Source organism: Tachysurus vachellii, chromosome 1, assembly GCF_030014155.1.
Source record: "Tachysurus vachellii isolate PV-2020 chromosome 1, HZAU_Pvac_v1, whole genome shotgun sequence".
Taxonomy (NCBI): domain Eukaryota; kingdom Metazoa; phylum Chordata; class Actinopteri; order Siluriformes; family Bagridae; genus Tachysurus; species Tachysurus vachellii.
The window spans coordinates 22,010,704-22,031,310 of record NC_083460.1 but is presented as its reverse complement, the minus strand read 5'-3'; the positions used below and the strand labels follow the sequence as shown (position 1 = coordinate 22,031,310).

Genomic DNA, 20,607 nt, shown 5'->3' with positions numbered 1-20,607 from the left:
GGTTAGGATCAACAGAGATGTTTATAAATCTTTAAGCAGTGTTAAACCTGTCCAAAAAGCACGACGGCTTTAAGAAATCCAGAGTTCCAACAAGCATCTGATCCCCTTGGATGATCATTGTGCTGTGATATTTTTAGCCATTTCTTTACCTTGTTGAGAGCTTTGACCACATCTCCATATTCCCCGCTCTCCAGTTTGGGGTTTTTGGTCAAAGTTTCTAGAGCATCCAAAGCCTCCTTCCTCTCCTGCCATTTCTTTGCCTCCTATAAAAATACAGAAAGACTAGAGAATAAAGGACTAAATCTTTTGACATTTATTCAAATCATAAAATAAATAAATGAATTAATTCAAAAACATGTTGATTAAAAGGACACAGAGGGATGAAGAGCTTCTCCTTACAATCTTCGCATAGAAGTCTTTGGGTAATTTTGAGAGGATTTCCACTGCCTCCAGGAGCTCGTAGGTGTCGACAACAGGAGCTGCTTCCTCTATGTCACCTGTGAGACCAGAGAAAAGTCACTCAAAAGGCATTTTGTTTACAAAAAAAAAAAAAAATTAATTCAATTCTCTCATTATTGCCAACTTCATGTAGGGCAGAATTGTAGCAGATGTCCTGCAGATACAAAGGACACTAAAGTACCGTCTCCTTCCTTGTCTCCGTCGCTCTGCTGCTCAAACTTGGCTCGAAGATCCTGCTGCGACCGCAGGAACCGACTCTGTCGAGGTGCCGATGCCTTCGCCCACTCCTCCTCCAGCTCTTTCAGCTGTCACACACACAATAAGGGTCAAAAATATCCAGTAAATCAGTTGATGTATATAAATGTAGTACAGCCTTCAGTGACAGTAAGTCTGTTTCTTACCAGAACAGAGTTAATGTTCTGAAGCGGAGGACGCAGAGCGTCTCGAATCCACCTGTACACCTCAACAGCGAGCAGTTTGGCCTCGTCCCGAATCGCTTTCTCTCTGGATTCAAAGAGCTTGGGCAGCACCTTCACAACTGGCTTCAGGTTGATTATCTTTGCTCCAAATTCACTGCAAGAAAGAAAAGAAAAAAAAAAAAAAAAAAGTCACTTTCCAAATAACTACTGAAAAAGTAAATGTCTGGAATTAAGCCACTTCATGTGTATGCATCACGAACAAAGACTTATTAGCTTAAATAATACAATTAGTTTTATGAGATGTAAAAGGTGGATGTTTTTAAATGAAACTCAACCTATATTAGCAGATTTCTTACTAACCTTTTATATAAATTCAGCTTAAACCTACATTCCTGCTTCACTGCTGAACTCATTTTATTAGAAAGCAAATTAAAGGGGTTATTAAAAGGGAAGAAACACGTGTTCACAGGATCAGACAATGTGCACACTATTGCTTAGTGATGAACTGATAAAGATCATCATAAAGCTGTGTGGTCTTAGGGTTGTCACTTCCATTATGACCACATGCGTCATCTATATCCATGATGGATGTAAACACTAAGAGCTCTGATGTTACTGTTTTGAGAGAGAAATTTGAAATAAAAGTACTTTGCTTTAAGCGAGTTTAGTTTCACATGTAAGTCATGAACGTACATGTGATGTCCAGTTCAATGCCAGCTTGACTTGTATAGAGTTTAACAGACATTGCCACAAAGCTGCATTACAGCAAATCAAATGGATTTTTATATTTAAAATTTATTCATAACTATATGGTTAAGTAATATAAAATGCCCCAGCAGGTCAGGAAGTAAAACACTGTCCAGTCACTTCCTGTGTGCTTAACACCAAAAAACTAAGGGCTCTATACAATATTAGAGCCCTTACAGATCCAAAAGACATTTCTTCTGGCTTCATCACTCACCTCACTCCTCGTCTCAACACTTCCACACAGGCGAGTGCGATTTTTGGGTTTTTGTTATCGAGGCCTTTGAGAAGTTCTTCCTGAACCGCGTCTCCTTTCTCGATCTCGACATACATCAGGCAAATGTCTGAGCCGAGCTCTTTAGCTCGTGCTTTAGGCTGATTAAAGACTTTACAGACAACACCAGACACAACCTCACCGACAGTCCTGCATGATGGAAACACACATTACTCTAGGTTTTTACAAATCACCACACTTTGGTCTCAGACACTCATGTAGAGTTGCAATGTCTGCATTTTCACCAGCTCTGATAAGATATACCTATATACACGTCCCACAATGGGGAAATTTCTCCATTACAGCAGCAAAGAAATAGAAATGCATACATACATAAAATAAAGACATAATATAGTATACACACAAAACCTATAAATACAAAGAAAAAAAAAAGAAAAAAAAAAAAAAAAGATGTTAGTTCCTTCTGGTCCATCAGCTCAGTGAAAAAAGAGAAGTGAGACCCAGTGTGTTAGTGTTCACACCAACAATGAGTTGTCCATTTAATTTAGATTTATTTACATTCATATATTTAATTCTAGATAAGATTCACTTCAATAGGAGAAGAGTAAAACAAACATAGATCAAGATTATGGATTGTGTTTCATTACCTAGATGCTACATGTGCATTTTCAACATAAGCTAGAGCTGCTTCGAGTCCTTTAAGTTGTGCCACTGCGTTCGAGTCGGTCACAAATTTCTTGATCAGTGCTTGGTATTTGCTCCATTCGGAACTCTTCTCATCTGTAATCCTCTGAAACTGTTGCAGAGCCTCTGTGTAGCCGCTTAACCTCGCTTTCCACACCTGGGTTAAAACAAATCAAGTTTAACAAAAAAAATTGCACGACATTACTCCAGTCTGTGGTGCTTGTGTGCAAGCACAGACTCAACCCAATCTTTCACAAAATCTGTGAACACGTACCTTATGTTCACATTTCTGGTCTGTAGGAAGCTTCATCCACTCACTGTCGTCTCCCATGATGCTCTTAAGAAAGAGTTTTGTAAGAAAGCCTTTAGGGTCTGTGAATAACAAATTATAAGCTTTATGGTGTAGCAGCAGTTGGATCATCTACGTTCAGAAACAGCTTTTCTTAACCAAGAAAAAAAGATTTGCTGTTCTGTTACAGTGAGAAAACCATCACTCATTTATTCACCAGTTTGATGCAGTGTAGAAGAATAAAAAGTAAATAAGGATGTGGATCTCCACGGTGGTATTACTTTGCTTTACAGCTTTGGTATATGGGGGGGGGAACAAACAGGCAGATGTTTATATCTCATAGAGGTTAGTTACAGAGATCAGAACCAGAGGCTCAAGGCCTGACAGGTCACATCATTGTCTGCTAGTCAGACAAAGGAGCAGGACAAGACTCTAGAGAAGCTTCAGGCCATGTTTATTACTGCTGCAGTGTACAAACACATGCAGGAATAAGCAGTTTAATGAGGTATTAATTACATCCTAAAGAAGTGCACATGTTACTCGTCACACCCTCTCTGCACATGCGCACTAACGACCTCCTCACGAGCCCAGGATTCAAAACAGAATAACAACCAAAGTAATAACGGAACATCTTCTAACAGGAAGAATAAGAAAATAGCCAACTTACCTTAAAACCGATCCGACACACGGTAATAAAGCAAACGTTTTGAAGTGCGACGCGTTTAAGTGTCGTGAATACCGAGATTAGCTTCAACACTGTACAGCTGAGCAGCGCGAGATACGTTTAAAGTTTGTGACTAAAAGAAATCCTCGATCCGGATTGGCTGGTTCGTGTGCGCGGCGCTTTTGATTGGTCAGATCACGTGCTTTCAAAGAGGGAATTGATAGGTCAGTTCAAACGCAAACCAGGATCACGTGGCACACTGATCAATTTTATTTAAAGTTTATTGTTAGTGACGATTACACGTTTATTTTACACGTCAGTTATCGTTCTAATGAAAGTACGTTAATTGAATTGTATAATTATATTGCTTTAAAAAAAATACATGTAGTAGCCTTATTTTTCTGAGATTTAATTTATTAAATCTAATAATTCTCTCTCACTCATTTTCTACCGCTTATCTGAACTACCTCGGGTCACGGGGAGCCTGTGCCTATCTCAGGCGTCATCGGGCATCAAGGCAGGATACACCCTGGACGGAGTGCCAACCCATCACAGGGCACACACACACACTCTCATTCACTCACACAATCACACACTACGGACAATTTTCCAGAGATGCCAATCAACCTACCATGCATGTCTTTGGACCGGGGGAGGAAACCGGAGTACCCGGAGGAAACCCCCGAGGCACGGGGAGAACATGCAAACTCCACACACACAAGGTGGAGGCGGGAATCGAACCCCCAACCCTGGAGGTGTGAGGCGAACGTGCTAACCACTAACAATATTTCCTCTGCACATTTCTTTCAGTGCCATAGCCTTGGGACTTGTAATTTTCAACCATGTCCACACATTTCTGCACTGCTATAGCCTTTATATTTATTCACTGTACACATGTTTACATACAAACCTATATATTACATGCTGTACATGTTACATATTTATCTGCACTTGTCTATTTGCACAATTACAACTGCATTTTCTCTCTTTCTCTCTCTTTATCTCTCTATCTATAATATGAAAGGAAAGTCTCTACAATAACAATAATAAAGACACATGGACCCCTGACCATCAGTGTTATCTTCTGATGACAGTTGCATTTGAACATTTTGTTATTAACGGTTTCTGCTGTGTTTCTCTGTATAAATCTAGGGTCAGTGGTCCCAAGGAGGATTTACTGAAATCTTCCTTGCATAAAATGTCTCTTCTCAGTGTTTTAGGAAATCAGAAAGCCAGCTTAAATACCATGGAAGCTGGGAAGCCATCCAGTCTAGCTTCCATCCAGCTTATGGCAAAACTCCCAGTCCGGACGGGTTCCCTGTCGACAAACTGTATAAACATTTCAAAGCTCAATGTAATATTAATGCCTATAATAAACAATTTCTTGGGACAGTTCAGTGCCGGAATCCTGGTCAGCAGCTGTTATTAGTCTGTTTTTGAAAAAAGATAAAGACCTGGTAAGCTTCCTATTATTAAACTTCCTATTCTTCCTATTACCCAGTTACTTTGATTAATACACATTTTAAGATTTGTGCCAAAGCTTTAGCTCAGCGGCTTTCAAAGGTTTTGCTTTGTATTTTCAATCCCTGTTGAGTGTAATAAGGAGATGTAGTATCTCTTGTTGCTGAAAAAGTGTTGGACACGGTAAAAGAGCCCTGTTTTTTTGCATTTCTGGAAAATATAGTGCTAGGGCCATTTTATTTTTTATTGGTCTGGGCAAACTCCTATTTTTCAAACCCATGGCTGTAGTCAGTTCAATCCATCATCACAGCCCAACGCTAGAGTCGTAAGAATAACCCGTAAGCCACCAGGTCCAGTAGACAATAGCAGTGGTTTGTTTATTAATAAATATGCAGAGGTTGCCAACTTTGACCACTTTTCTTTATGTTAGTTAGAAAACTTGTGTGTAATTGATGTTCAGATTGATCTCTGCAGTCCTCGCAGTAACATACATTCATATAATACAGTCCTTTTTCCAATACATTTTTCCTCAGCTTTAGCATTTTTTCATGGGCTCCTTTGAGCTCTGCCTCTTATTCCAAATCTTAAATACTTATACATTTTTGTCAGATCAACTTTCCAACTTATTGTTTCTTTATCAGAATTAATGTTAAAGAGAATGAGAGCGTTTCTCCAAGGCTGAATTTCTTGCTCGTGTCTGCCATGTTTACGTAACTGCAGGTTCTTTTTAAGGTTAGATTTTCCAATTACAAGGTTCTTCTAGAATCCGAAAAAGACCTGGATTAAAAATGTCTGTTTTATTAAAAGCATGAATGATGTGTGGAGCTTCGCTATGTCATCTCCAGTAATATTATTCATCTGTGCAAATTAAACACGTGCAGTTGGTCTTTTAACAGGTCGAATTTTAACTTCAGAATGAAACGTACTGTTTAAATTGGTTCGTTATTACAGACACACAAAAACAAACAACAAAAAACAATAACAGCAGCGTACTCCATTTCTATTCAGATGCAAATGCAGTTTTATATTAAAAGATAGCAAAGAACTAAATCACGGTCACACAACACAGCTTGTTAGTATCGCAAAGCAGAAAATTCATATACAGACTTTTCATATTTACACCCAACAAAAACAAAAGGAATTATAAATATCTCTTAACTTTACAACAGTTTCATGTGTACTGAGTTATTTGAGACATAAAGAGCACGGCGTTAAATAAATGGCACGACTCCAAAAATGGTTCATTAAAGTCATCTCCAGTGAGTGAAAAGAAAGGGACTGTTCAGGGAACTGGCAATGAAATGCTTTTCTTTTCTTTCACAAAGTCAGGAGGAGAAACTCGCCGGTTTATTTCTTCTCTGCGTGCAGAAGCTGCCGTTCCAAGTCCGTGTTTGGAGACGGATCTCAAATTCTCTGCTTTTCTACAGCTCAGGAATGAAACTCGTCACGGAACCAGGTGGAAAAGTTCGATTTAGACTTAAAATGTAGACTTAGAAATTTTTGTTCCAAAAAACGTCCTTCAGCTACCGCATGGAGTTCATTTCGATAAACACGAATAAAAGTATTGTAATAAATCTACTGGAACACAGCAACAGCTGTTTTACCAAAAGATTCAGATTGATGATGATTTGAAGCAAAATGTTGAAGAGCTGTGAGTTCAGTGACATGATGTTCACTCCTGCCTGTTACATTGTACTGCTCATTTAAAAGAAATCACTTCAAACTAAATAAATAGTAAATATTAGCTGTTAATCCCATTTCTAAAATATTATTATTATTATTATTATTATTATTATTATTGATGCAGGTAAAGCTGCACACAGAGAAGAAAATGAAACATCAAAACGAAGCCGACTTTCTATCTGACTTTGTGTTAATAAATTAGAAAAATGTTCACAATCCTTTAAAACACAATTTTAAAAAACTCCCTTTGTACAAAAAAGAGGAACTATACAATAACAATAAGATCTTTTAACACGTACAAATGCATCTGCAGTTCTGTACAGCTGTTTGTGTGTCGCTCGATTTGAAATGTGTCGCTAAAACAGAACAAGAGGCAGATTTAAGGAGAAGAGAAAAGAAGCAGAGAGCCGAAGCTGAAGTAGCTGCCGGGTCCATCACTTCCTCTGTCCAGCCCTGTGTGTGTGTGTGTGTGTGTCAGTCAGTCAGTCAGTCAGTGGGGCATGTGCCAAAATTAAAATACTCTCTCTCACTCACACACACACACGTACAATCTCACACGCACACACACGCACGAACACTCACAAACACACTCACGCACACATTATAGATTCTAGTGACGGCGCACACAGACACGTCTGCCGACAGACAGAAACTTTATTGATCCTGACGGAAGACATTTTTTTGTTTACTTGTTTCTTGCTCACCTGAGTAAACTGTGCTGGGGAGAGCGGTGTCAGTCATCTAGGCAGAAATACTGTAGGGAATATTACAGTGTACTGAAATAACACCCGTTACTGGCACATGCCCTCTGTGTGTGTGTGTGTGTGTGTGTGTTTGTGTGGGGTAGCAGCGAATCAGCATTGTGCTGAAACTTGAGAAATGAACTTCAATACATCACTGATCTATAGCATAGTGTGTGTGTGTGTGTGTGTGTGTGTCAGTCCATTCACTGAAGAAAAAAAATGCTTGGGGTACACTGTGTGCTCCAAGCACAACTCCAGAAACATAAATATGCAGTGAGGAAAACATCATCATCGAGCATGTTCACTTCCTTCGTACAGCTTTGTGTGTGTGTGTGTGTGTGTGTAATACAGTCTTTTGTACAAGTGATAAACTGAAATAAAATGATTAAAAAAATAATCCCCACACAATACTTAAATTGGTTGTGCATCGTGATGATTTAGTTTAGGTAAAATCCTCCATGGATTAAGGAACAGCTTGGTCAAAAATAATACACTAGTCGTCTCGTTCTGAGCCCCCGGGACAAGCTGTTTTCAATACAGAGATATTTCAATATATTTCTGTGCTGTTCATGATATTTGCTGGTTTTAAACACTGTAATTAAACCCAATATTTTTGGCCACATCTCTATTTCAAACAGAAATTGTTTAAATTTATTCGAACCTTTCGCATGGCTCAGATTAAATGAACACAGTGATGCATGCTAGCTGCAAGATCACACTGATGTGATGTTTTTGTGTGGCTGCTTCATGATCTTAGTAAATAACCTTTGGGTTTTTCAGATCAGATAAGGACAAAAAGAAATGGTACTGTGGAGAAAATAGCACAGGAAAACAGAAAGAACTGTTGACCGAATGGCTTCCGTTGGGCTATGAGGACCGTGTGTGTGTGTGTGTGTGAGTGTCATCTGGGTTTTCCGGTTTTCTCTCAACTCTTAGAATGGATTGTGTGTGTGTGTGTGTGTGTGTGAGCGAATCAATTTTTACTGTTCCTCCGTTTTAACAGTCAGTCAAGTACATAAAAAAAGAGAGTAAAACATTCAAACTCGGAGACAGATGATGAGCAAAAGGAAGCAACGTATTCATCATGAGGCGGTTTATGTTGCGTCTCTCTCTCACTCAGGAGGTTCAGAAAGCACCAGGACGGCGCTCGGTACTTGGGCGCAGTCGTTTGTCCGAGTCCCATGAGGCCTTTAGCAGTTTTAGCACTTTAAGAACTAACGATAATATTTAGATAAATAAAATTGGTAAAGGTAAGATGAGTGACGAGAGGTCGCAGCAACCGTTAAAAGAAAAAGCATGTCACTTTTTACACGAAAATCTGTCTTTGTTTACAAAAAAACACAAATAGTTCTCAGTATACTGTTATATCGATATCTCTTAAATTGTCTGTGTTGCTCTTTTGCATTGTTCGTATTTCTCTGTACTAGTCAGCATTGTCCGTCCACTGAAGATACTGGATGGTGGGCCTGTGTGTGTGTGTGTGTGTGTGTGTGTGTGTGTGTGTGTGTGTGTGTGTGTGCTTTACACTTCGCTCTCAGTTGAGGGTTTGCGATTAGGGACCCAGCCTGTGTCAGGGAGAGTGCTGTGGCGTTTGGGCGTGGTTACGGGGGCAGTGTTCAGACTCGAGCATTCTGATTGGTCGCCTTGAAGCAGCTGTTCGGTCTCTGTGTCATCCAAAGAGGCGGAGCTTGCCTGGAGGGAGGCGGAGCTTGCCTGTAAAGATACGGTGTCCGTGCGCATGCAAGTTTTAAAGGTGCCTCCTCGACACACTTTTAGCTGCTTCAGATCCTCCCAGTAAAGCTCCTCCCCTGAGAGAAGACACACCCCCTCCACTATACGGATCTTCTCACTGGTGTAACTGCCCTCCTGCCGACACACACACAGACAAACCCATACGCATACATTTTATCACAATATTATTTTGAAGTAAAGCTGGTTAGTTTGAGAAATGAATTAGATTTTCATTAGATTCATTTAGACTTTTCTACACACACTTTTTACACTCAGATGTTCAGTGACGTTAAATCTGTAGTGAGATGTTTAATTAGTTACATTCATAAAACTCATACATCTGTGTCTATAACCTCACATTTACACAATGTTAAATATCATTAAACACACACACATACACACAGGTACACACACACAGAAGCACACACACACAGAAGCACACAAACACACACTCAGACGCACACACAGACGCGCACAAACACACACAGACGCACACAAACACACACAGAAGCGCAAACACACACAGATGCGCAAACACACACACAGATGCGCAAACACACACACAGACGCACACACACACAGACGCACGCACACACAGACGCACGCACACACAGACGTACGCACACACAGACGTACGTACACACAGACTCACGCACACACAGACTCACGCACACAGACACACACACATGCGCGCATACAAACACACAGGCGCGCATACAAACACACAGACACACAAAGACACACACACACATACACTGATACAGACACACACACAGACACACAAAGACACACACACATACACACACACACTGATACAGACACACACACAGACACATACAATTTTGAGCCAAAATTGAACTCTGGTTTCAACAAGAAGTCTGTTTCATCCCAACACCAGCCTGTCATGCTGTTTAACTACCTTCATTTGCTGCCATTTCGGAGAAAGGCAAAGAGTGAATTAGAAGATGAAGGGAGAGAGGGAGTTGTATGGGTGAGAAAGCTGTAGTGAAGAAAGAGTGAAGGAAAGAAGAACAGATTAACTGACAACCGTAAAGTTTACAGCACTAACAAATGTTTTATTTATTAAAACAACAGTAAAACAATAACAGATACTGTTAAAGTTTAGAATCCTGTTTGTATGAAGAATTCATTAAAATATAAAAGGTAAAAGCTGAAAAAAGCAAAGCTACTGATTGCAGTACTGATATTATGTGAACTTAAAGCTGGAGTGTGTATGAGCGAGTTACTGAACAGAGACGTGCAGATGGAACGCAGTGATGCTCCTGAGCTGCCGTGAGCCGCTTTGACGACCTCAGCGTGTTTTAAATCACATCTCTACGTCTACATCACACACACAACTGCGAACTCCAGCACCAAAGCAGCCTGACTACACGGTGATGGGTATGTGAGCCAGCAGCCAATCAGAAGAGAGACAGAGCGAGAGGGGTGGAGTCGAAACAACGCAAACTGAGGTGAGAAAGTAAAAGCGTCTGACGATGACAGACGAACATCTCTCCATGTGAAGTGGTCGAGCTGCTAGTGACTGAGTGTTTAATATGAAACAGAAACGAAAGAAGCAGCAAATCGAACCTCTTTTTTATATCGTAGCTGGTTGTACATCGGTGGTTTCTGCACGGTTTCTATTTTCACTTCCTGTGTTGACGTTCTGTAGGAGGGATTACTGTACGTCAGGTTGCTCACTCCGGGATCAGCAAACTTCGATTTTTTGTGCCTGAGGATAAAAAGGTATCAGTCAGACAAACAAAAAAAAGGTTTGCGAGTATCATCTCATGCGCAGATGTGTGACGATTCCAGGAATTCTAGCTATATCAGTTGTGAACGGATGCACCTGTAAATGATGAAGACGGCGATGAGGATGAGGATGGCCAGCACCGTCAGTGCTCCTCCGATCACATAGCTGATGTGAAGGCCTTCACCTGTTTCAGCGATAAAGAGAAACGTGTTTATCCTTCTGCATCGAGCAGCCAGTTAAACACTGTATACTGGTTAAATGGATCTCGTACCGTGAGGCGCGGACACTACGTTGGTCTGAATGCAGTCAACCACAACGCCGCTTTTCTCTGTACAGCTGGAGGAACAACCGTGTGTGTGTGTGTTAGTAAACTGGAACAGCATAGTGAGTATTTAAGACTGTGAACTTTAGTGCTGTAGGATTTAAACACTCACTTCTGTGCAGGTCGACCCTGCGGAGGTTTGACTGTTGGCGGTTTTGCGCGTTTGTTAGGAGCTTCAGTGCCAGTGGTCACTTTGTTCGGCCCAACGGGAATGTAACCGGCAACTGTAAGAGACGGAAACAGTGCAATAAAAACTTCCCTTAACACATTACTGTGTATCTCTGCTTCTTATGATTAGTATTGTATAGTGTGTGTGTGTGTGTGTGTGCGCGCGTGTGAGAAACTCACTGGTGGAGCACTGCCGCTCGTCCGGCTCGTCCGGACACGCACACACAAACCCGTTGGACTTGGCGAAGCAGAGGTGCGTACAGCCTCCGTTATTCACTCCGCAGTGATTAGTGCCTAACAGAAGAGAGCGAGAGCGAGAGCACACGCTGCTGAGTCACACACTTCACACCACAGAGGTTTTCAAATCTGACCAGTGGCACCGATCTGCTGCCTACGAGGCGAGTCAGACCTGTGACTGATCCCAATACAGAAACAATCTGATCCGGCAACTGACTCGCTGAATGAATCGCAGAACTTTTGGTAAATAGGAAAAGAAGATGGAGCACGAAGACAAGATTAAGTGATTAAGGACATGAATCTATTCGTTATAAATTTCAGGTGTCTTTTAAAACTCCAAAATAAGAACAGCATTCAGAACAACAAGTGATATCACTGAACACTGCACAAATTTTAATCCTACTCCAGATTTTTCCTGAGTCGATTGTAAATGATTCATTTATTAATGGTCTTAACTTGTGGCTCCTTAATTTCAAGGACTCACAAAAATGTTGTAATCAAATCAAACCAATTTGCTCTTCGATGTGCTCTTACCAGACTGCCGGTTTGGTGTCACCACTATAATGTCCATTAACCCCTCTACGTTAGCGAGCACGGTCTCCTTGTTGCGGCCCGTGTGTTTATCTACACGCTGGATTGATTTGGTTTGCCAGTCTGTCCAGTAGATCCAGCGGTCTTGCTGTGAGATGCGGGAGAAAGGAATTAGAGGAGAGGAAACCGGCTTCAGCTGGGTACAGAGGAGAGAGGAAGATGGGGGGGAAAGGAGGGAGCAAAGAATGGGGAGGAAAAACGAGGGTCAGAGATGGATGGGTGTGAAGGAGACGGTGATGTTAGGGGTGAGAAATGAGAAGAATGAGTGGAGGATCTGAGGGGGTAAGTGGAAGACTGGTGAGGAACGAGTGAGTGATTGAGTGAGTGGGAGGGAGGTGAAGATGAAGAAGAATGTTACCTGAGTGAGAGCAAACGGGTGTGATACAGGAGTGACCAGGACTTGGCGCAGTTTGCCGATCAGGTCGGAACTTTCTATGCGGTCCAGATGTGCGTCCACCCAGAAGATCCTACGTACACACGCCACACGCACACACACACACACACACACACACACACACACACATGCACACAAAGTAAGATGTGCCACAAACTCAATGAAGGACTCATTGACCAGCTGACTCGCTGATTCACTGACTTGCTCAGATGCTCTACTGAATAAAAAACGGGAACAGGCAAGGTACAGTTTGTTTCCACTCACACTTCCCAGCTGAATAAAAACATAGCTCAGCTTTTTAAACACCGTTAGCTCTTGAAGAAACACTGAATTATGCTGCCAAAAATGCTGCCTACACTGCTTCGTTCTAAACAACATCTTGTATATTTGCATACTGTGATGTAAATCAACATTACATGTACATGCAGTCTTCCCGTTTCTCACCTGCGAGTGTCATAATCGAGTGTGAGTCCGTTCGGCCAGCCGAGGTCTGTGTTGATCAGAACTTTGCGGTCCGAACCGTCCAGATTAGCGCGTTCAATTTTAGCAATGTGACCCCAGTCTGTCCAGAACAAATACCTACAAAGAAAATCACAGATAATCAGTCAGCATTAGGGATTGGGCTCCTCCAGCATGTAACAAACACTGTGTTCTGATTGGGTGTCAACAGCAGGGAAGAAAATGTGTTAAACATGAATAACGACTGATGATAAACACTGGACACAGGCTGATGTTCTCACCCTTTACTGGGGAACACGGCGATGGCTCTCGGCTCATCCAGGCTGTTGTTGATCAGGATTTTTCGTGCTGATCCGTCCAGCCTGGAAACCTCAATGGTGTTTCGACCCGTGTCGGTCCAGTACATATTCCTGGCCACCCAGTCGACGGCCAGGCCGTCTGTAGTCTTCAGACCCTGACTGACCACCGTCTCCATCCCACTCCCATCCAAATTCACCCGTCTAAAAAAACAGCAGGAGTTTACTGACATGATTTATTGACCACCTGATGATGACTGGAGATACTGGAGTAGCTCAGGCTACTGTAAGGTCAGTATCAAGCATGAACATTAGCATGTTATTTACAGTATGTTTAAGTACCTGATGACGTCCAGAGAGACGTCGGTGTAGTACAGTTTGCCCTGAACGCTGTCGTAGTCGAGCGAGATGACGTTGTGCAGCTCGGGGACGGGGATGTGGACGTCCGTGTGGTCGTTGGTGTCCAGAGATATGCGGCGCACGCTGACGCGGTTGGAGAAAAGCAGATAAGACTCAGGAACATCGTCACATGACCTGCCGTCACTCTTCAGCACAATGCCTGTAGGGCAAGCGCAGGACGTGCCGTTGGGACGCGGCAGACACAGGTGGGAACAGCCGCCGTTATTCCGACCACAGCGATTAAAACCTGACAAACAAAATGAATGACATGGCATTTTATTTCATTTATTAGCAATTTATTCATTTTCAATTTATTTGTATAGCGCTTTTAACAATTCACATTGTCTCAAAGCAGCTTTACAGAAGTATATACTACTACTACTAATAATAATAATCCACAACAACAGCAATAAATATGTCCCTCTGCATGAACCATGCTACAGAAGCTGTGGTTACTGATGACCTCTGGATTCAGTCCTTACCTAGAGGTCTGTCTCGGTCCATGGCCTGGATGTCCATGAGCCCGGGTAGGTTTGATCGGACAGTGATGATATTGTCTCCTGTGTTTTTGTCTGCTCTCTGGATGCTGCGACTTTGCCAGTCGGTCCAATATATGTGCGGCCCGAGCAGCGTAAGGCCGTATGGGTGCTGAACCGGAGAAACCAGCGTCCTGCGGTTTGACCCGTTCAGATCCGCTGCTTCAATTCGCTACAACACAAACAAAAAGCATTCATTTCAATTTAACTATCAACCTAAATGTTGTTTAAGCTTTTATCTGCTACAAAGAACAGATGAATGAGGATTGCTGTTTTTTTTCCCTCACCTCTGTGTGGGCATCGGCCCAGAGGAGCAGCGACCCAGCTTTGTCTATGGCGAGTCCGTTCGGCCAGCCCAGATTATTATTGATCAGAACCACGCGGTCAGATCCATCCATCGCCGCTCGCTCCAGCTTGGCGTGCTCACCCCAGTCTGTCCAGTACATGAAGCTACAAACATAGACGGGACACACAGGTCAGATTCACAATACATACTACATCTCCACCAAAATCAGAGAGAGAATATTATTAAGGTCCAAAATAAACAGCTGAAGTAAACTGAGGAGAGGCAGGAGCACTGGTCCTGATCTGATTTACCCCATTTCATGATACAGAGCAATGGCACGCGGGCTGTCAAGGTTTCTCCACACCAGAACTTTCCTCATAGAGCCGTTCAGATTAGCCACTTCGATGCGGTTGGTTCCTGTATCAGTCCAATAGATCTTCCTTCCTACTGAGTCGACAGCTAGACCATCAGTCGTCATCAGACCTAAAACGAGAGCATGAAATGAAAAATGGGCGTTGGCAAACTGTTAGTGTGAGCTTCCACAGAAGGATCGTGTAAGAGGAGCAGGTGAGAGAGAAGTGAGTGAGAGAGAAGAGAGTGTGAGAGGAACGCAAGAGGGAGGAGTGCGAGAGAGAGGAGCGCGAGAGAGAGGAGCGCGAGAGAGAGGAGCGCGAGAGAGTGGAGCGCGAGAGAGTGGAGCGCGAGAGAGTGGAGCGCGAGAGAGAGGAGCGCGAGAGAGAGGAGCGCGAGAGAGAGGAACGCAAGAGAGAGGATCGCAAGAGAGAGGAGCGCAAGAGAGAGGAGCGCAAGAGAGAGAAGCACGAGAGAGAGGAGCGCAAGAGAGGGAAGCAGGTAAGGGGAGCAGGTGAGAGAGAAGCGAGTGAGAGAGAAGCAAGTGAGAGAGAAGTGTGTGTAAGAGGAGCGCGAGAGAGAGAAGCACAAGAGAGGGAAGCAGGTAAGAGGATTGCATGTAAGATGAGCAGGTGAAAGAGAAGAGAGTGAGAGAGAAGAGTGTGTGAAAGGAGCGCGAGAGAGAAACAGCACGAGAGAGAGGAGCACGAGAGAGAGGAGCACGAGAGAGGAGCGTGAGAGAGGGAAGCAGGTAAGAGTATTGCATGTTAGAGGAGCATGTGTGAGAGAAGCGAGTGAGAGAGAAGTGCGTGTGAGAGCAGCACGAGACAGGGAAGCAGGTAAGAGTATTGCATGTTAGAGGAGGATGTGTGAGAGGAGCACGTGTGAGGAGCATGTAAGAAAGGAGAGCGTGTGAGAGGAACAGGTGAGAGTGAAGCATGTGTGAGAGTGAAGCATGTGTGAGAGGAACGCGTGTGAGAGGACCACATGTGAGAGGGGCGTGTGTGAGAGGAGCACGTGAGAGAGGAGTTTCTTACCAGTGGAAATGACATCCTCCTGTCCGGAGCCATTCATGTTTGCTCTGCTGATCTTCTTTAATGTGCTGTCTGACCAATACACTTTACCTGTACACACACACACACACACACACACACACAAACAGCAGGACATCACCTTCCACTATTTCACTACATCGCCATATCCTGCAAAAACCATAACCTTTTGGAGATCTGTTGTTATGAGGTAAAGAGGACGAGGACATACCCTCTCTGGGATCCACGCCGATGGCGATGGTGTTTTTCATGGAGCCGTTAACAGCCAACACTACGTCGGCGAAATAAGGGATGTCGAGAGAAACCATCCGAATGTCTGTCCTCCGTGCGAAGATCAGGAAACTGCTCATTCCTGTGGTGAATAAATCACAGATTAAGATTGGACATGAGAGAGAAAGTGCAGAGTGGAGGAACTGGGAGCTTTATTTAGCTAGAATTACAAAACCGTCATCATTTATATCATTGCCACAAAATATAGGAGTCTGAGAGAAAAAGCAGCACAAAGCCACAATAACAATTTCATTAAAGATGGAGTGAATCGCTAACCACAGCCTCACGCCTGTATGTCCAACAAAAACCTGACCTTAGGAGCAAATACATCACTTAATAAATCTATTACGTTTGAACAAACTTCACCGGCATCTCACCTGGAGTGCAGGTTTTTCCGTCCAACTGAAGGTTTATTCCAGTAGGACAAGCACAGCTGGAGCCTTTAGGTGCAGGAGCCAATAAACACAGATGACTGCAGCCACCGTTATTCACTGAGCACTCGGTCTGGACTGGAGAGGGATAAATATACAAATAATTACATTCATTCATTCACTCACTCATACCAGGACGTATAAGAGAGATACTGGAACTTTCTAGATCTATAATTTTCTAGGTTTTCGTTCATCTCATGGTTTTCTGTTTTTTATTCCGTTGTCGTCTTCTCTGATTGCTCGACTTCTTCCTCACCCATGTGGAGGACAGCAGCACAACCGACACACGAGAGCAGAACAATCTACTAAAGCAGGAAAGGATTTGTGTCGTTTCTTTTCCTGGAGCCACAGCGTGTGTAGATTAGTTATACAGACGTTCACTTAATCTGTGTTTCTGAAAAGAAACGAGACCCTGAACGCCACAAAGATTCCTGTGAGGCACCAAGTCGTTCTTACACCCTGAGCTACTGAACAGAGGACCACGCACAGAGACACGACCCTGACACGGTTCGCATTAAAAATGAATGTACTGTAAAGAAGAATGTAAATATAATAAATTCCTTACCTGCTTCTCTGTGTCTGTGGAACACGTGGATGTCCATGAGGTTCTCCAAGTTGTCCACTAACGTGCTTCGTCCCAAACCGGTCAATTTGTCTGCACTTTCGATGCTCTTGGACTGCCAGTCAGTCCAGAAGATCTTGTCTCCGTGCAGCGTGAGACCAAACGGATGCGGCAGCTGGCTGCCGATCAGCACCTTCAAAGGGAAAATCGTTTTGGAGTCATCAAGAAAATAGTTTTATTTTTAAATAATAGTTAAATAACTATGATGGAACTTTTGAAGGCCTTAGTCCTTCATGTCGCTCCCAGATCTGTCCCCATGTTACACTAAATACTCTTTAATACCAGTCATTAGCACCAGCTGCCAATTACCTGTCTGTCCGAGCCATCGAAGTTTCCAAACTCGATGGTCTTCATGCCGGCGTCGGCCCAGTAAAGCCGCTGCGTCTCGTAATCGATTGCTAATCCGTTGGGCCACGTCAGGTTGGTGGAGATGATGACAATGCGATTGGACGCGTCCATTCCGGCTCGCTCGATTTTAGGGTTCGCTCCCCAGTCTGTCCAGTACATGAAACTAAAGAAAACAAAAGAAAATAACAGCTCAGGCTGAGCTCCATACAGGTGTGGGCAATACCATCATTATTACAACATCATCGGGATAAATGACGTCCCAGAATGCTTTTGTGAGATACTGTGGATAATTTTCTAATGAAATATTCTGAAAAATAATTACAAACTGACTAGAAATGTACCTGAAGTGATGTTAAAAATATTAATACATTCATTCCGTTTAATGTTAAACATGTTTCTTGTTTTTTTAATAAAAAAGTAAAAAAAATAAGCAAGCAAATAAATAAATAAATAAACAAATAACAATTGTTAAATTTTAAATATAACAAAATAAGTTATGACAAATACAAATTACAAAAAATAAAATAAATAAATAACATAATAAATATATCATATCTAGACATATCTAGACCACATATCTAGACATATCTAAACTAAATATCATGTTTCATAATAAATGTCTCTGGGAATTGTGATTTTTTTTTTGTCTTATCCTCTACCTGCATTCCTTAATTACTGTTAAAATTACCCATGTTCTGTCCCGGTCTCTTGTCTACTACATTTTACAGTAATATTATAAAACAGTCCGGAGAAAAGAAGGAGCCAGACGTTCATGAAAGCAGACGTTCATGATTTCCTTCTGTTTCAGTTTGGGTTCCTTACCCTCCTATAGGATCCACCACGATGTCTCGAGGTCGATCCAGGTTCTCCCAAATGAGCACCGTGCGCATGCTGCCGTCTGTGTTGGACACCTCGATGCGATCTGTACCTGAGCAGCACGCAGGAATCACACACACACACACAGTCATTTAAAGGAAGAGCAATGAGAACAATATAAACATCTGAGAAACAGCACTGAAGACATTTGGACAACACGGAGGAAGAGAAACTCCATCACAGAGATCACATGACCTCTGAGCTGTATTTAAACTGATGAACTGAGCATCAGGGTAAAAAGAATGTGTCTAATGAACTAATTGTGTATACTGGGGTTTTATTCATTGATGTGATTGTTGATTAGTCTGTGATTAGTGAGTACCTGCATCAGTCCAGTAGAGTTTGTGTGTGAGCCAGTCAATAGCGAGACCTGCAGGACTTTCCAGACTCGTGTCCACCACAACCTGAGAAGGACGACAGAAAGAAAGTAAAAAAAAAACTATAAATAAGTATATGGACAGAGTCATCTTTTTACAGAGAAACACTGAATAATGAAGGAATTCAACATTGATGTTGTACTTCTGCATGTCTTACAGCAGGGGGCAGTGTGTTATAACCAACGCTACAGCAGCCGCAGCTCACGGTCAACTGAAACCCTACGTTTTCGCACACACACACGCACACGTACACATGGACAAACGCACACACACGCACTCACTTCCTGTATAGGTGTATTTGAATATTAATGTGATGCCATCAAAGCCATCACCTTAATTGCAACATGGCTGTAATAAAGAATGTTATATTCTGGCAGTACAGAATTACTGGTGTTTACTAACGTTCTACTAGGTGTTAGGTGTAGTTTGGGAGAATGATAGTGAGTAATTATGGTGGTTTGGGACAAAGATAATGAGTAATTATCTCCAGTTACTATCATTTGATTAAGGCCTTGATGGTCTTACTCTCACCCAATATAGAAATAAAGTGCATAAAGTTCTGAAAATGGCTATCAAGCTATTAGCATGTTAGTTAAACAGGTCAGAGGATTAAAATACAAAGATGTAGAAATAAAATGCACACGTCGTAAAAGTTTACGTTTGTACGGCTCCTGAAAACATTATTTTTAATTAACATTATTTTTAATTAGTGTGTCACTAACTTCCTGTTCCGACCCGTTCCACAGTGCACGGTTGATCGAATCGGTGGTGACGTCGGTCCAGTAGATCTTCTCGTCCTCGGCGTGCCAGTCGAGTGCCACAGCGTTACGAACGTCCGCCAGCGGGACGACGTCATCCGATTTGTCATCAGTGTCGAAGCTGATGCGACGGATGTCCGTCCTCCGGGCGAAAAGCAGGAACTTGTCAAGACCTGATTAAAGACCAAGTGGTCAACGTGAGCGCTTTAGATACGAGCAGCAGCAACAACAGAGCAAACTGCACAAACACAGCAGAAGACACTGTGGAACAGTCAAACTCAAATTGTACACAAATTCAAGCCCAATAAACTCATCACATTCAGCCACAGGTAATAAAACATGATCCATGATGTTCAGGTGTTGATATCTCCCTGACATGTGGAGACACGTCTCAGATACACGGATCGCATCACACTGCTGTAGGAATCCAAGCTGTCGTTCATTTCGTCACTCATTTTAGACCGAAAAATACGCTGTTGTTTTTTTTTAGAATAAAAAACCCCAACTAAACAGAAAGTTTATGTTTTCAAGTGTGAATATGTTTAAAACTAATAAGATTTTTTTTTTTTTTTGGATAATTTGGTATCACATCACACTATGACAACACAATACAATACAGCAGCTCTTAATTTTCACTAATCACTTTGAGAAGCTGTGACTAAAACTGGGCTTAAACCACATAAGCTGCAGAGTCTTTAAACAGTAATGACTAATCCCCTGACTGGGTCTCGGGTCAGAAACCAAAGCGGTGCCCATTAAGCAATAAAGAGTAAAAACCTGACGCTCACTCAGAGCACAGCTGTACTGGTCCACTCTCCTGAAGCCGGTGGGACAGGCGCAAGTGTACGCCTTACTGCTCGGGAGACACAGGTGACTGCAGCCGCCGTTATTAGAGCCACAGCGATTCCGTCCACCTACAGAGAGAGAGAGAGAGAGAGAGAGAGAGATTTAGAGGGGAAGAGAGAGAGA

At 42.5% G+C, this 20,607-nt stretch overlaps 2 protein-coding genes across 3 annotated transcripts in view; both read right to left on the bottom strand.

Annotated features, from left to right (window-relative positions):
* LOC132850608 (cytoskeleton-associated protein 5-like) overlaps window positions 1–3,638 on the bottom strand; it is a 19,771-nt gene extending 16,133 nt beyond the window's left edge. The window contains exons 1-8 of the mRNA XM_060877256.1: window positions 3,498–3,638; window positions 2,816–2,913; window positions 2,505–2,698; window positions 1,840–2,046; window positions 861–1,032; window positions 641–764; window positions 400–497; window positions 150–263 (exon numbers count right to left, since the gene is read on the bottom strand). Of these exons, the coding sequence (XP_060733239.1) occupies window positions 150–263; window positions 400–497; window positions 641–764; window positions 861–1,032; window positions 1,840–2,046; window positions 2,505–2,698; window positions 2,816–2,872 (966 nt within the window). The 5' untranslated portion in view covers window positions 2,873–2,913; window positions 3,498–3,638. The remainder of the gene's footprint in view (window positions 1–149; window positions 264–399; window positions 498–640; window positions 765–860; window positions 1,033–1,839; window positions 2,047–2,504; window positions 2,699–2,815; window positions 2,914–3,497) is intronic.
* A 1,668-nt stretch (window positions 3,639–5,306) lies between these two features.
* The window catches only part of lrp4 (low density lipoprotein receptor-related protein 4), a 68,274-nt gene continuing 52,973 nt past the window's right edge, over window positions 5,307–20,607 (bottom strand). The window contains exons 16-39 of one of the 2 annotated variants that reach the window (XM_060877244.1): window positions 20,427–20,552; window positions 19,603–19,811; window positions 18,826–18,907; window positions 18,450–18,555; window positions 17,589–17,790; window positions 17,223–17,412; window positions 16,604–16,735; window positions 16,168–16,308; window positions 15,942–16,028; window positions 14,865–15,036; window positions 14,555–14,717; window positions 14,214–14,439; window positions 13,675–13,978; window positions 13,318–13,536; window positions 13,022–13,156; window positions 12,542–12,650; window positions 12,127–12,271; window positions 11,536–11,649; window positions 11,300–11,411; window positions 11,137–11,201; window positions 10,962–11,049; window positions 10,703–10,844; window positions 10,032–10,112; window positions 9,115–9,247 (exon numbers count right to left, since the gene is read on the bottom strand). In XM_060877244.1, the coding sequence (XP_060733227.1) occupies window positions 10,071–10,112; window positions 10,703–10,844; window positions 10,962–11,049; window positions 11,137–11,201; window positions 11,300–11,411; window positions 11,536–11,649; window positions 12,127–12,271; window positions 12,542–12,650; window positions 13,022–13,156; window positions 13,318–13,536; window positions 13,675–13,978; window positions 14,214–14,439; window positions 14,555–14,717; window positions 14,865–15,036; window positions 15,942–16,028; window positions 16,168–16,308; window positions 16,604–16,735; window positions 17,223–17,412; window positions 17,589–17,790; window positions 18,450–18,555; window positions 18,826–18,907; window positions 19,603–19,811; window positions 20,427–20,552 (3,311 nt within the window). In that variant the 3' untranslated portion in view covers window positions 9,115–9,247; window positions 10,032–10,070. Of the gene's footprint in view, window positions 9,248–10,031; window positions 10,113–10,702; window positions 10,845–10,961; window positions 11,050–11,136; window positions 11,202–11,299; window positions 11,412–11,535; window positions 11,650–12,126; window positions 12,272–12,541; window positions 12,651–13,021; window positions 13,157–13,317; window positions 13,537–13,674; window positions 13,979–14,213; window positions 14,440–14,554; window positions 14,718–14,864; window positions 15,037–15,941; window positions 16,029–16,167; window positions 16,309–16,603; window positions 16,736–17,222; window positions 17,413–17,588; window positions 17,791–18,449; window positions 18,556–18,825; window positions 18,908–19,602; window positions 19,812–20,426; window positions 20,553–20,607 lie in introns of both variants that reach the window. The other variant, XM_060877239.1, reaches the window with a different exon arrangement.